At 41.0% G+C, this 16,722-nt stretch overlaps 1 protein-coding gene across 7 annotated transcripts in view; it reads right to left on the bottom strand.

The window, feature by feature from the left end:
• Positions 1–16,722, bottom strand: part of UBE2E1 (ubiquitin conjugating enzyme E2 E1) — a 45,139-nt gene that overhangs the window by 1,566 nt on the left and 26,851 nt on the right. For all 7 annotated transcript variants that reach the window (XM_040696252.2, XM_040696253.2, XM_046938192.1 and 4 more), the window contains exons 4-5: positions 6,507–6,639; positions 118–265 (exon numbers count right to left, since the gene is read on the bottom strand). In XM_040696252.2, coding sequence (XP_040552186.1) covers positions 118–265; positions 6,507–6,639 — 281 coding nt within the window. The remainder of the gene's footprint in view (positions 1–117; positions 266–6,506; positions 6,640–16,722) is intronic.

Below are 16,722 nucleotides of genomic sequence, written 5' to 3'. Positions count from 1 at the left end.
GCACAGCAGCCGGGGGCGGTGCACGGCGGCCACCTCCTCCAGCCCCTCTCCCAGAGCCAGTGGGATGAGATGGGGCCGGGAGGTGCGAGGCAGCGGGAGGCTGGGCAGGGCTCTTACCAGGGTTGCAGTCTGTGAGGAGGGAGCAGATGGAGAGGAGAACTTTAGAAATGGTTAATGCTGGACTCCAGTTGTCTTTTAAAATGTCCAAGCAGATGACGCCTTGGCTGTTAATGTTACAGTGATAGATCCTTGTCCGGAACGTTACCTGCAAGAAATGACTATTAGATGGTGCGCCGGCATCACACGGCACCACACGTGACGCGGTAATAAACCATAACAGCCGTAATTCTCATTTGACAGGCAGTAAAAACCGAACTAAATCCGGCAATAAACGCCGAAGAGCCCGCGCCGGCGGAGCCCGGTGCCTGCCAGCCCTCGGTGAGGGGGGGGCTGCGCCGGGCCCTCCCTCAGCCGGACGCGCTGCCCGCGCCCTCTGGCGGCGCCCGGCGGGATGAGGCGGGCCGGAGCGGAGTCGGCCGCCCGGGCGGGAGCGGCAGAGGGCCCCGGTGCTTCAACACCGCGCACCGACGTTATTTCTCCTCTCGGGCTCCCAGACATTTGTAAAAGCCTCCCGCTACGGCACGGTGCTGTGCAGCCGCGGCTCCGGCCATTCAGAGACGCCAGTTGGATTTTATTATCGTTAAATTTAGGAGATACAGCTGAGCTGGGCAACGTGCCACACGACTTATCCGAAAGGGAAACAAAAGCACCACAAGACACTGCAGGGGAACACAATGCAACCTGCAGCAAGGCCTCACTGCGACGTGCTTGATGAACAGTGACAATAAACGCGGTGGAACTTGCATGAATTGGGATTATCTGCATGAATAAAGGTTGTTGGGTTCACGTCCTAAATCCTCAGAATTTGTCAGCTATCCACACCCACAGATTTTACTGTCTGTTTATAGGTCACGGGGGTATTTGCAAAACGCATTTGGTGAGCGTGTGGTACGGCAGAACACCACGCTGGTGCTTTCCCTGGAGGTTAACCCAGCCCACACATAAAACCTGCCAGTCAACCCTCCTGTTTTTTTTTTTTTTTCTTTTCCCCTGCAGTCTCTCTGAGGTAAACATTTGGCTCACGACTTCCCTATCCCAGGCTGCAGGAGCAGGTGTGGGGTCACACAGCTGCAGAGCTCTGGTGCCCCCCACTTTCCCTGTCCCACATCCGTCCCCGTTTCTGATGCACGGGATGCTCCTGCTGACTTTGGGTTGGGGCTCTCACAACTGCAGCTACTTGTCACACGGTGGACACCCACACTGCACATGCAGGAAGACTTTCCGTTTTGTTCCTTGGAGGTTGCTTGGATTTTACACTAAAACAGGGAAGGAAAAACAACCATGTACACACACACACACACACACACACACACACACACACACACACACACACACACAGCCCTCCTAAATCCCCACACTTCTGTACATAGTGGTGGAAATAGCAAAACATCTGCAAAAAAAAAGACATTTGTCTCCCATACCTTCTGCAACAAGCTGCAGCTCCAAAAATAAGAACCCCTGCAGCTGCCTATGCAGGGAGCCTCAGAGGTACAGCAGGTAAGAAACCAGAATGACGTTTGCTTCTGAGATCATCTAATCCTCGTTGAAAGAGCAGCAAGGACTCCTTACAGTCATGTGGAAGTCTGTACACATCAGCCTACACAGAGGGCAGACGTGACTCTGCGATACCCGCCCTAACCCATACTGTTTCCTTTGAGAAAATCCTGAAGTTTGTGGCATCTGCAGTTGCTGGTAATGGAACCAGACAGAAGTCTTTGGTTCCCAAGCAGCCCTCATCCCAGCCCACTGATTGCTCGCTATTTCTCTATTTGACGTGCAGCTTTGGTCCCCTTCCAAGAATGCTTCTAAATGTAGGTGAGGTAATAATTTTAACAGATTAAACACTTCCAGAACGGAAAGCGTGGAGTATTTCCAAGTTGATACAAATAAGGACCAAATTAACAGGGAGGTCAAGCATTCTAATTTGTAAAGGCAGAAAGTAGTTAATCCTCATTCTGAGCACAAAGGCTAAATACTGATATTTCAGAAAGCAATTTAGACAGTCTCTCAGTCCAGCTTACTAAAAACTGACATCAAAAAAGGACTAATCATATTTGCTGCTAGGAATTAGACTTACTTTATTAGTATTTGGGAAGAAGGGAAAACAGGGGTGTGTGGGGGGGAAGAACTCCTGTATATTTGCAGAACAGCCTGCTTCCTTAAGGAGCCATAAGACAAAATCCTTAAGGGTTATATTCATGGCACCAGGATTGGTTCTCTCCAGTTAGAGAAGCTCTGTCTAACCAAAGCACTCTGAGAAAAATCTGAATTTGTTTTCACTTAAGCAGCAAGTCAGAACTTGGATGGTGTGAGACAAATGTAGTCCAACTGTTTGCCATTGGCAATTTTTGCTGATGGTATAAAAGCCAGCCATGCAGGGAACCCCAATGAAGCCAGAAGAGGGGGAGGAATTGCACGTCCACTTAAAAACAAAAACAATGCTTATAGTAAACATTTACTTTAAAGGGAAAAAAATAAAACAAACAAACCCATATGGAAGTAGCAGATTCAGACCTGAATCAGTAGAAACTGATTTACTTAGAAGATAGTAAAATGTATTTGGGGTCAAGAGAACAGCATGAGGAAGAACAGAAAAATACAGCGTAACAGAACAGTCCTTTGGAAATGTCTCACCTGAGATTACATAAATGCAGTAACTACAGAGTTAAGCACAGCTTTTGGAAAGACATAAAGAAGCTAATCTCAACCCTACCCTGAAGCGATAGCAGAGGTTAATTTACACAAGCAGTAAAATGGGAGTGGGGGGAAGGAAGTGGTTAGAGGTTATTAATACAAATGATCAAAGCACACACCAGGCCAACACAAGATACTGCTTTCACCTCAATAAATGAAGTTTAACTGAACTATAATGCAACACTTGGGAAAATATGCACGGTAATAGCACAAAAGAACAGCAATCGTCACGAGGATTAAATACCGAACTCTTTAAAATCTAATTATTTTTGTATTGGATTCTGAATCCAGGCCCACCCAGCTTGCGCCCAACTCAACTGCTATCTGAAACATAAAGGCAAAACCAGAATACCACATAAAATGAGAAAACATAAAAGCGGAGAACAGATTAATACTAACGTCTTCAAAGTGTTCTATGGAATGCTCAATAAATGCAAAATAACTCCATTATATATCATTAGGACAATCAAGAGAGATTTCTCCCAATGAAGTTCCTTCTAATGTGCAATACATTTCCAAGTCAAACGTTAAGGCCTTTAACTTATCCAGCCTCAGGTACAGTTCCTCTCTTTACCCTTCAAGGAATATGTTTACACAACTTCCAGCATGGGCCGTCTGGCTTTCCTATAGCAGCATCCTCCCCCAGAAGTTTGCTCAATCCGATTCTCTAACATACTGAATCAAAGCTTCAGCTGGAGCTACACTCAGTCCACAAAGGCTGCACCTGTATATCCTTCATCAAACACCTTGAGGATGCCTGTCAAGCATATGACATCTGTCAACGCTGGCTATGCCTCAGCATCTACTCTCACTGGTGTTCTCCTGGGACTGGTAGCCTGCCAGGATGACCAGTTTTTTTCTCAGTCTATTTAAGAACGTATATCCTTTACTGAAAAGTCATTTTCAAGTTAGGAAATGTGTTCTGCTACAGGCAGTTTTGTTATGGGCAGTGCAGAGTAACATCTGTTATCCTAAGAATTACAGAGGATTCAAAGAAACAGAAGTTTTCCTCCACTTTTATTTGAAGCCTTGCCAAGGAAGAAAGATTCAAGAGAAACTAATTCTTTCACTCCAGACAGCTTAATCTTTTCAGAGGTCAAGGCCTTCAAGATAGCCTTTGACCGCTCTACTACTTCACTGGTGTTTTGTGATCAAAATGATATACTAGGTTTTGTTTCAACTAGATGTTTCTTTTCTTCTTGTCCTAAAAGACAAAAGTAGGAAGACTATGGTAACCACTTTAGTCCTGCCACTTCTAAATGACTCACAAACAATATTTATCAGTTACTGCATCTGGGCAACCTGAAATCAACAAATTCATAGGAAGAAAGCAGGAACAATTTGTTTGGATTTCCCACATTATCATTGTTTAACACTAGCACAGGTATCAGCACAGGAGACACTGTAAGAATCCATGTTTCTCAATAAAGGTTCCTCATTTCAACCTGAGGTACCCAAGCAATACGAGTATGTTGTAAGACTACTGCTATTCTTTCTCCTACATCCCATCTCCACGTGACTGAGGTGATTACTATTTTATTTGCATACATACATGTGATTTATGAACCAGTTTGGACTACTGCTAGATGAAAGACTCCCTTTAAATGCAACTGCGACAATATAACAAATCTCCATTAAACCAGCATTTTAAGGCCTCAGAAAGCAGTGCTTTTTAAATTTTTTTTTTCCTTTAACTCCACCCTTCTTTTCACCTGTGATCCAAAGATAATCCAAAGATAGATCCAAAGATAAAGGTAATGAGATCACCATCTCGGGCCCAGAACAGAAAGCAGGGCCGAGCAGGGATGACACAAGTGTAACTTGGTTTTTGTGTCAGGGAACTCAGCACTTAGCACTTGGTAGATATGTAAGGTCTGCTAAGGCATCAGGCTGGAGAAGCCTGAGATCCTCTGGAGCACAGGAAGCAAAGACAAGGCAAAGCATACAAGGGATAATAAAACTCTCTCTTCAAATGCTTACTAGGCTCTCAATGCAAAATACCGTGGATAGTCAGACTAAAATATCTGATACAAACTAATTAAAACCAAAATGATGAAAAACTATTCTGAACTGAATTCAATTTTAACATAAGACAAAAGAGATGCATCCGTGCTGTCAGAGCCCCCAATGAAGGATGGACGGGTGCTCAGCAGGAAAACCTTTAGTGATGTCTAGAGGTAGACAACACTGCTTGAGAATCTGAGCCTTAACTTAGGGCTGGAATTTAAAGTCCCATCAATACTACCAGAAACTCTGTAGCTGGGCTAGCAGGAACAGATTAAATTTTTTTTCCTTCATTTGGGAAGCTAGCATAACAGTGCATCGAGGGAAGGGATCATCGTCCTCCCACTCTTCTGTGCTGGAGCAGCCACACCTCAAGTACTGTGTGCAGTTTTGGGTGCCACAATAAAAGGACATTAAACTACTAGAGAGCGTCCAAAGAAGGGCTACAAAGATGGTGAAGGGTCTAGAGGGCAAGATATATGAGGAGCAACTGAGGTCCTTTGAATTGTTCAGCCCAGAGCAGAGGAGACTAAGAGAAGACCTCATTGTGGCCTATGGCTTCCTCATGAGGGGAGCAGAGGGGCAGGCACTGATCTCTGCTCTCTGATGACAGCGACAGGACCCTAGAGAATGGCATGGGGCTGTGACATGGGAGGGTCAGACTGGGTGTTGAGAGACCGTTCTTCAGCAGAGAGATTGTGGTCAGGCACCGAACAGGCTCCCTGAGGCTGTGGTCACAGACCCAAACCCAACAGAGTTCAAGATGCATTTGGACAATGCTCTAAGAAATATCATTTGAATTTTGAGCGGTCCTTTGTGGAGCAAGGATTTGGATTTGATGATTCTTGTGGGACCCTTCCAACACAGGATATTTTATGATTCTGTTATTCGTATGGCTGGTATAACCAACTAGCCTGGTCTCCACTGAGGGCCCGGACTATGACAACAAGTCCTTTCTATTACAGACTAGACCAAAGTCATCTGGGACAGTCACTGGTGTTTACCTTATCACTGCAACTACTTTTAAGAAGTTAAACACACACATAAGTGCTTTCAAATACAAGGCAAACATGAAGCATATACACAACCACCTCTTCTTGAAACCCAACTCTCTTTCTCTGGCCAAGTATGTGAGCCACAAGATAACATTCACTTACACTGGTATTTGCCTTGTAGCATTAGAACAAAACAATGTTGGAATACAAGAGCTTCATAAATATAACACGCCTGCAGAAAAATTTGTACAGGTTAAGTGAACAATTCAAGTACCCAACAAAACAGAAAAACTAAATGCTGCTTTAGAATAGTACAAACATATAAAACCATAATGCTTATTGTAACGGAGTACTTTGAGGTACAAATACTTGCAATTGCATCCTTTGCCCTCTCCCCAAGTTTATTTACTTTTTAGTTTCTCAGACCTGTTCTGACGCTTGCATTAATTGCTTAAGATCCCTTACAAACAAAAACAGGCAAAAAAAGAAAACAAACTTTAAAGTAGGGATGAAGTGGATTGGAAAAGCCATTAACATTAGTTAACAGAAACCAGTGTAACATCTGAAATGAGCTTAAGCTCTTTCTCAACCAAAACTGGCTTTCACGTGGGCTGCATTCCCATTAATGCTGCCTGCTACGCGATGGTTTATTGAGCGGTTCATAACAGAAGATACAAATTACAGGTCTCTTACCTTTGGAGGCTTGAAAGGATATTCTGGTGTAAATGTGATGTCAAGGAAGAAAACACCTCCCTCGTAGACAGAGCCTGGAGGTCCGAGAATGGTTGATCTCCATTCGTAGATGTTATCACCTTTGGGGCCAGCACTAGGAAATAACAAAACAAAACTGGTTTAGAAACATTACCACAGTTAAATAAATATGACCTCTTCCACTCACAAATTATGACGTGGAGGAATGTTTTTAGTTCTACACTTCATATCCCACCTGGAAAAAAAGTGATTAAAGTAAATTGAATGCTTCCAGAATCTTAGAAATCTTACCTGGATACACGAGTGTCCCAGACCACTTAGCAAAGCTGAGAAATTAGAGGTGGTGTATGTTTGTCAGCTTATCTGACATTTGTAAATCATCACTGCTCAGAACTCCTCCTAAACAAGCCACAAGATCTCAACACAACAGAAAAATCTAAGTTTCAGAGAACAAATTCCTACTGTATTTCAGAAATGACTGCACCAGTTCCACCTTGATATAACTGCACCACATCAAAGACCATACTAAGGAAATTCAGGATTTATGTTGATTCTATTAATCTTGTGCATTCAAGATTAAATACATTCCTGTATTATTCCTAAACCATGGCTCATTGTGTAACTAAATGAAATACGTATGTGATGATACCCTTAAATATCAGAATTTTCTACACTTGTATCATTTTGCCACACTGACTTCTAAAATGAAGCCGAACAAACTCATCCCATAGACCTTGTATTACAAAACTGCTTTTTGTGAGGAGAATTAAAATCACCACGTCAAATTAAAACTCTGCTTTCTCAAATCAGCTTTGTCTAATCCTAGATTCTCTAGATACCAGCAGCTCACATAGAGCAGTACAAACTAAAGGTGTTATGGAACACAAATGTCTGCTTGTTGAAAAATTAATTTTACTGAGATCCTCAGACACCCATACTCTGCAGTGTGCCATATGTCTGAGTAATTTTAAGTACAGCTCAACCAATAAAGCCATTAATGGTTTAGGATTCCACTGCTACCTTTTTCTTCCTGTGCTGCTACGGTAGTATTTTATCCACTAGATGCCAGAGCCAAACATTCCTTTTGCATACAGTGAGGTACTGACACAGCTTTTTCCATCGTGAATGTCTATGATTTTAGAAATCTATTCTCCCCTTGTTTTATAGGTGGCTGGATTTTAACATCCCTAACACAAAACAAAGGGCCAATATAAGGCAGAATGATTAAAACAAACAAACAAAAAGGCTCTTTTCATAATATAACAATCATGGGGAACATGACTCAAAAAGGAAGGCAATCTAATAAGTTCAGTACATACGTAACAATGTGCATTTGATTAATGTGAAGGGAACCAGAGTAATTGCTAGGTGCTAGTAAGTGTCACAAATAAACACACAATTACAAAAACATAACAGGAGGGATGTGAGACACGGGTTTTTCTTTTTTGCTGCTCTCTGCAGTACTGGTGAATGTGTTCTTGACAGCAGGGAAAAATCAAGGGGGAGAAAGGAAACTAGCTCTGTTATCAAATCTCTCTAGAATTTTATTTTCAGATTAAACAAACATGTTCGTAACATTTTGATGCCAAATAGTTCAATGACAGTGAAACTATGACTAACAGTATGCTTCCAGGGGTAGAAGGCATGTAGGAAAGCAGTAAAGGGAGACAGGATCTCTGCACCATCCACTGGAGAAAGGATCTTTGCACCATCTGCTGGGGAAAGATTGCTCACTTCAGAACCCAAAACCTCACACAGCTCCAGATCTGTACTAAATAAAAGGGAAAGCCATCCCATCCCAAACATTCTTGGCATCCAGCTCCACCTTAATGACTCTCCCTTGTCTTGTGTAGGTCAGTGTATTAGGGCACTCAGTACTCTCCAGTCACCGCTTGTGCAATAGGCTGGAATAGCAATACGTTCTGACAGGAAGCTCTACCTCTTGAAAAAGGCCAGCTTCACTGTGAAAACTTACTGAAAAGGACTCTCTTGGACACCATTCCAAGGAATCACCTCTTCACGTATTAGCAACCTACTGACATGCACCATTACTCCAACTGCACCAGTGATCATCCTCTCCTCCCTCTGCTAAGGATGGAGTTACTGAACAGAACAGGTCCTTGAGCTTTGTTATCAACAATTTACTGCTGGAATTTATATCACCAAAGTTGTCAACTGGGAGCACTTCAGCATTCAAGAAATGCGATGCGTGATCACTGAATACAGCCCTCTGAACCAGTAAGAAACATTTCAATGTTTCTGTATTTTATTCCCAGCTTCAACCCAAAGGACTGCCGATAAAAGAAATCCCACAGACTTAAAAATAATGTAACAGTGTTAGAAATCTTTTGTATCCTATTAGGTTTCCAATTAGAGCTCTCGCTGCACGCAAGTAACACACTGCTAGACCTCTGTATTAAAAAAGTGCAACATCTTTGTAAGACATCAGAAAGCTTTAACAGTGATGTACTGAGCTTATTTTTTTTTATATATAATTCAATTAATGGAGTGAAACAGCTGTAATGTCCAATTTTTACATATTAACATTGATTTCTCACAAAGGAAAGACTGAAAGAGGGAGATGCAAGTCAGCTTCAGAGTGCAATATCGCCTGAGTTTAAATAAGGATTAGGTAATATCAAGCAGCTCAAGAAGACCTAATCTTAACAGAAACACAAAGATAATGGAACACAGCATAAGTGCAATGGCATTAACTTTCAGTAGAGATAGAAAAACTCTCAAAGGGTAATGATTATATTTTTTTGTTTTAAATCCTTGCAATTATCTGTTTCAAAAAGAAATTCACTGATGCATAGATATAGGGCTCACAGAAACAGCTTCCACACTACACTCCCTGATGTGTGTCACCACTGCTCTAATTAAGCGTCCAGATTTACCAATGCAACATTTTGAAGTTGTCCAATGCATGATCATTGGGAACAGAATTTTAACTGACTAAACAGAAATTGTTTCCACTTCAAGATGAGAGAACGCAAGCTACATACTCTATATTAAACTGAATAGCCTACAACAGCTTCACTTTCAATGGAAGAAATGAGAGAAAGACTGACAATGCAGACTGAAAAATGACATCCGAAGGAAAACTGAAAAAAAAAAAAAGAAAAAAAAGGGAAGATAACAACATCAACTCATCATTACAGTATCATGTGGCACTGTTACACAACACTGTAGGCAGGCATCTCTCTTCCCTGGAAAAATAGTGACACACTCAGTGAAGCTGCACCGTGCTCACTGTGACAGCTATTCCTGATCATCCCCAGGTTGCTGCTAGCTTGTCTGTTGCAGTGTTACAACTCACATCCATAGGAAACTGGGCAGTGCAAAGGCAGCATTTGGTCAAGGACACTCTAACTTTCTAAATCTAGAAGCAGCTGTCTGAATCTCGTTGGTAAATGCAAAGCAGAGAGAAACTCTAGGCACACACGAGACCAAATTCAAAGCGCTGCCTGGGCAAAGCCTCAGCCAGCCTTGGGTCACTGTGGGAAAAACCAATGTAGCTCTGCCTTTCCTTGCTGGCAGGTGTTGCATTCTTTCTCAATTTAGAAACCAAGAAGGTAAATTAGAAATGCCTGCAGTATAGGCTAGAGAGCAGAATCAAGTCCAGCTAAGAAGGCTGCATACTTAGATGCCTTGTGATACAGAGGGAGAAAAGCAATTGTAAGCAGAAGACTGTCTCAGAGATTCAGTGTCCAAGGAGAGGACACACACACATATACTTTTTCATGTACTGAAAAGGCTGAAGTGACAAATAGGGTAGTCTGCACAAACAGCCAGCCTGTGGCTTTCTCTGTTACATGGGACAGATGGAACCACTGCCTCAAGCCCTCACAGCAAACTCAGGTACCCTTCTGCCCAGGCACTTCTGGGCAGATCACTTAGAACACCTATGGCACAAAGGGAAGGCAGGATTTTCTTGTGCTCACTGCAAATAGCTCATGTATGACAGTACCCGTACACACTGCTGACGTTCTCTTGGAAAGTCCCAAGAAGAAGTGACTTAAAGGGCCTACCATTTACATCAACTTTTGGAAACTACCTAGCTCTTTCTAAGAGCTGACCAAATGGCAACATAACCTTTTCCTCCAGTAAAAAAAAAATGCAGCCCCGTGAATTGTCCAGTTCCTCTTCTTTGAGAGAAAGAAAACATGCAACAGTGAATCAACGTAGTTAGTGACAGATTAATCAAAATCAGGCAATGCTACAAACACTGGGCTAATAACCTGATATATCAAAGAAATATATATTCCATTTCTTAGGGAAACTAATTCAACCAAGTAGTTTAAAATGCCAGAGCTGCCTCCCATCAGGATGATAATAAGTATAATTCCATGGTATGCTGAAGTAAGTAACAGCTAATGAAAACCTACAACGCTTCAGTTAAAACCACAAACAATAAAACCACAAACTCATACTTCAACAACCCTGTATCTCTAGATTCTATTTTTGAGGTTATTTTGCCCTGAATATGAAGGGTCTGATGCAATTAGCTAAATGTTTTGAAGTTACACACTTGTGGAAAGTAAACACAATTTCTGAAAACACCATTCACTCAACCTTTTCCAAAGGACATAACTCAAAAAAGAAGGACAAAAACATACCATCAACCTATGGGGATGACAAGGTGGTAGAGAAATGAACAACTCCCAACACAAAGCCACTCTGCTACAAGCTGAAAGCAATGCTACTAATTTTTTATTGTTTTATTTTGTAGCTAAGAAGCAGGGAAGGAGTGAACTGCATCTCAATGGTCAAATGTTCATCACCTCATTAGACACCTTCAGGAAATATTCAGTTGACTGTTAGGCCTTTTTTTCCCCCTTTTTGAAGACGTAAGCACAAAACGTGCTACAGGTTTTGGCTGGGTAGCTTATAGAGACAATGCATGACATTCTCACATGAAGTTCTAGTGCTTTTTGATTTTCCTTCCTAACCCACCACATTCCTACTCCCATGCTGGAAACGCTGCCTTTCCTGGAAGTCTACCATGTGGGTCCATGCTGGGATCAGTAATCTACAGTGCCAGGTTAAACTCGACGCTGGGACTGCAAAGTCTTTGAGCAGCAGGGCAGGCAGGCATAGGCGTCTGGCAGGAAGCAAACGAAGAGTCTATCATAGCCATTGAAAAGCATTCATATAAAATCCTTCATTCAGAGAAATTCTGCTCTACAGATCTTTAAGCAAACCGTGTTAGAAATGAGAACGCCAAAGAATAACATGAAAGATAAACAAAAAAGCAAGCAGCTAATCTTTTGAACATAAAGATACTGGTAAAACCATATTAATGCATAGCAGTAATTTAAAAAATTAATTGTCAACACTTACATATGCTTTATCTAATAAAAGGCATTATAACTTTTATTACTGCAATACTGAGATATTCCATACACATAACAGACCCCATTAGGCTAAGCATGCTACAGTACTTACAAAAAATAAAGTTGTTTTTACACAACTTCATTATGTTTCTCAATTATAAAATAAACATTTAAACACTACATAGTTATTGGGAAGAAATCTGACCAAACAAGACAGAACTAGTTAAAAGGATACCCTCGGCCATCCATTTTACTGCCAATTTTTGGTGATATAATTTAAAAGTGGGATCTAACTTTCCCTGCCTCCATTTCTAGTCAAAAAAATTAATTACAAGGGAAAAAAAACCCACAACAAAATCCCTCCTAGGCATCCATGGACAGTGAATGGTACCACACTGAACTACCAAGTGAACATGTGAACCAGCACGACATTGTAGCCCACTGTCACTATATAGAGCCAAGATTAGCTAAAAATGATGACCTGGCCATGGATGAAATACTTATGAGCTCACTGAGAGACATGAGGAAAAAAGAGTAGGGGAAAAAAGTTGCAGCTGGCTATATTTGAAACATAAGAAGGCAGTGTAGGAAGGAAAGGAGAGGTAAGTGAGTAAAGATGAAACATTCTATTGCAGCAGCAATCCAAACTATAAACTTGTGCTATCAAAACTTAATCCTCCATCTAATGCATATTTGGGGACACAGTTTTAAAGCACAAATTGGTAAATATTATTCTTTTCTGTTGTAACTCACGGAAATTACCATCTTAAATTTAAAATGGCAGTCACAATATTTTTGCTCACAGTAAGTACCTCACAAATCCCACCACGTTTCTCACAGAAAAGAGCACGCATTACATTTCTGTTTTAGCATCTGGGAAAGCTTTTCCCTGAAGTACCAGGCTAATGTAAAACTGGGGAGGAAGGTTGAAAAATTGCACGTAAATTGCGCAACGCTTAAACCGGAGGATAAACTGTGCAGCAAATTATGTTCTCACAAGGTTAAAAGGGAGCTAAATAAGTAAACAGTTCTGATAAAGGAGCTGATAAGGTGTTATATGGGGATTTATAAGACTTCAAGGAAAACTGCCTCAGAGGTATTTCTTTGGGGAAAGAAAGAAGAGAAAGAAAGAAGAGAAAGAAAGAAGAGAAAGAAAGAAGAGAAAGAAAGAAGAGAAAGAAAGAAGAGAAAGAAAGAAGAGAAAGAAAGAAGAGAAAGAAAGAAGAGAAAGAAAGAAGAGAAAGAAAGAAGAGAAAGAAAGAAGAGAAAGAAAGAAGAGAAAGAAAAGATGAGTAGGTTTTTATATATAGATATATATAAGATACTTGGCAACAAGATCACACAAGAAGCAGAAGAGCCTGACCATTGCCAAGACTTCACTCTTTTCAGCTAAAGCAGAAAAATAAATGCCCGGGAATATTTGCATGTCTAGGATATTCACCTGAAATATTTTAGTCTTTGCAAAATATTGCTGTGGAGTTACTACTCAACTACTTCATAAAAATAATTGAATAATTTTGATGCAAAGTTTGATTTTTAAATCAGGCTTCAAAGATTTGAAGTAACATCTCACTTAGCAGGGAGGTCAGGAGGAGACTTACTATATTCTCAAGAGAGTGCTGCAGCTGTATTTAGTTTAACAATAATCACTTCAATTTAGAAGCAAGTCCTCATAAAAAAGGTTCAGGCAAAATTAATCCATTTAGCATTGGTTCCAAAACTGACAATAAATCCAGACTGCTCAGCTCTCAAGGGCTTCCATTTTCCTTCATACTGGCTTCTTCCTAGCTTCCCTGTGTCAAAGAACTGAAGTTCATCCTACCGCAGATAGCAACATTGTCAAAGCGTCCAATAAGACTACAGAGAAGTGGACCAAATTCATAAGCAAGTCTGCAGCTTCACTGTATACAGTAGGCAAATATAGACAATGTCAAACTTTTAGAAGTTAACGAAATTATCTTCATTGTACGCAAATCTGTTTTTCTAGTTATAGGTTGACACCTTGACCAAAAAAAGGAAATTAAAATGCACTGCCTTGTATTTGACCTCACATCTCCCATTAAATAATTCCCTGCACAAGAAACAGCAAAACAAACTGGGAAGGAGCAGCAGAGAACCTGACTTGCCTAACAGTTAGCATTGGCTTATTTGAAATGACAAGAAGATGAGATGGTAGAACCCGTGCTCTGCCAAATTAACCTTGTGTTATTTTTACAACAGTTTCCTTCCTGCCATTTGTCAACTGGTCTGTTAGCTGCCAACATGGGGACAGAAACTCCTTCACATCAGACATTATTTCCAAATTTAGTGTTTGTGGCACAGATGTGAAATTTACAATTGGTAAGCAAAAACAGACAGTGTCAGAAATGCAGTATTTTTGCAATTACACCATTTTCTTGGGGCCTCCACACATTTCTGGTGGTTCGTATGGACGCGTAACCAGTAAAATTATTTGTTTCTGTAATTTTGACTTCTTGGTAAAGCAAACATACTCTTAAAGTAGCTGCTCTGCATCAAACTGACAGTTCTGTATTTAAACACAATGAAAGAGAACCAATACTATTAACAATACCAAGGTTTTTGTATCACTGATCTCAAATGTAGCGTACGCCTCACCATGCCAGAATTGAGCTGGAACCTAAATCAGTCTTTCTGTCCTCCACAAGCATCTCCAGGCCTATCTGTATCAGCATGGGAACCAATGGAAAAAAAAATGCAGCACATCATAAATATTCAGGCACTCAGAAGTGCACCAACTGTAAAATTTCTAAGTTAACTACTTTGTTAGGACCAACATGATCTGGAAGCTTCACTTGCTTCTGAAGTCACTTGCCTTTAAAAAAAAGAAAAAAGAGAAAAAGGATTCTACCTAAGTCTGCCTAGCCAGCACTGAGACAACGCAGCAGATGGTTACCTTGCAGTTTACCATCACCAGTTAGCACAACAGATCTAATTATAACTAGTAATTCTGTAGATCAAAAAACGTATATGCTAAATAACTTAGATTGAGATGACAACAGCAAACCAGCTTGGAAAAACTGGCCCCAGAAAGTTAAAGATGATGTGTAACGCTTGGCAAGAAGCCCCCGCGATGCTGAAAACTGAAAGCAGACAAGGCTCTCAAACTTCCTCAGGCTAATAAGGACACGGTTCTTGTTGCTTCACCCAACTGTCTCCTCACACTAGCTGTCATATTTCTATGGGAAGGAATTGGTTATTTTAAAGAGGCCAGACAGTGCACTGTCAGACTAGAGACACGCTACCACCTCCTTTGTACTGAAATATGGTAATTCTGTTGGAAGTCTGCACTCAGAACACAGGACATGGTGTTTTAAGATTGCTAGTTTACATGCAATTTTAAATTACTAAGAGAATGTACCCAAAGGAAAAAAAAAAGATCTGGAGCAGGTGGTACATGTGTAGAACTGATTCGTCTGTCCCACCGCCTACCTCTACAGCAAGCAACCTGCCCTAAAAAGAAAAAGGCTACACATTAAATCTATCAGCTGATCAACACCAGCACAATCTCTTCCCCATTAGATCAGGGATAGGCAGAGTCAACATTACTTAACTAGAGAACCAGGCCATCACATTATCTTGGCTTCACATCATTATATTGCTTCCAATCAGCAATACAGATAACATTACGTTGCTAATTAAAATACATTATGTTTTGAAGGACATATTTTAGTGATACATGAAACTGAGAAAGAAAAATCTCATCTGGATGCCTTCCCCTTTATCTACGCTAAGCTCCTTACACTCATTTCCTTTCATTGTCATTCACTGAACAAATCAGGATCGCTGCATTTGGATTAGAGCACTTCACTGCAGGTGGCAACGGCAAAATTGAACAAACCACTAAAAAAAAAATATATTTCTTACACTTCTCAAGACCACAAAAATAGTATCAATTCTGCTGCACAGCCCAGACCACTTATTTTATTTTCACAGCTGTAAACTACTATCGAAGCTGCCTAGCAGAAGTTGTGACAGCACTGCCTTTGAGTTTTAAGCCAACATGCACAGACCAGAAATTTTTATCTGAGAGATGCGAGATGCAAGTTTACTGTTCTTAAGATTTTCTTTCTTTAATACAGCACAGCTGCCAGTCAATTAGGTAGCAGACATGGAAACTGTTTATATACCACTGCAAGTTGGCCTTGTTAACAGTTAGAAACGCACCAGGTCACAGTAGCTAATCATTACTTATTGCAGCAGTAATACATAAATACTCTGAAGCTGACTTTGAGGGCAAAAGCCTGAAATAAAGGTATATTTCAAGGAATTTAAATAAAAAGCACAAGCTTTCGATTTTCTTTTTGATAGCACTGTCACAAGGATAGCTTGAACATGTCTTTGTGGTGGCCTTCCCAAGTTTTATTTATTTCTTTGTATTAGGAACATTAAACTTAATCCACATTGGGTGCCACAAGAAGACTAAACCATGCCTTTAAACAACACGTACAGTGCTGGGGCTAATTTCCAGGCCTGATCCTGCAGAGTCCAGGTAACTGGTGAACAGTTACCTTTTTTTTCCCTCCAGAAGACAGTTTGGTGGTTGGATGTGAAGTAATTCACCCCAAAGCAAAAAAGCCATCATTGCCACACTCTCAGTTTTGGCTTTTAAACTTCACAGTGCCTTCATTTCTTTACATTTTTGACACATCTAATGAATGTATGAAAACGTTAAAGGCAAAGAAGTGTCAGGTAGTGAGAGTTTCAACTCAGTGCATTACATCACTTACACCTCTTACACAAAGCACACACACGAAAGCCAGCACAGGCTCCGCTCCTCTGCAGCTCCCAGTGAAGAGAAGCCTTAACAGGAGCTGTGCATGCTGAGGGACATTCCTGGCTGG

Source organism: Gallus gallus, chromosome 2, assembly GCF_016699485.2.
Source record: "Gallus gallus isolate bGalGal1 chromosome 2, bGalGal1.mat.broiler.GRCg7b, whole genome shotgun sequence".
Classification (NCBI taxonomy): domain Eukaryota; kingdom Metazoa; phylum Chordata; class Aves; order Galliformes; family Phasianidae; genus Gallus; species Gallus gallus.
This window is presented reverse-complemented; position numbering and strand designations above follow the sequence as displayed.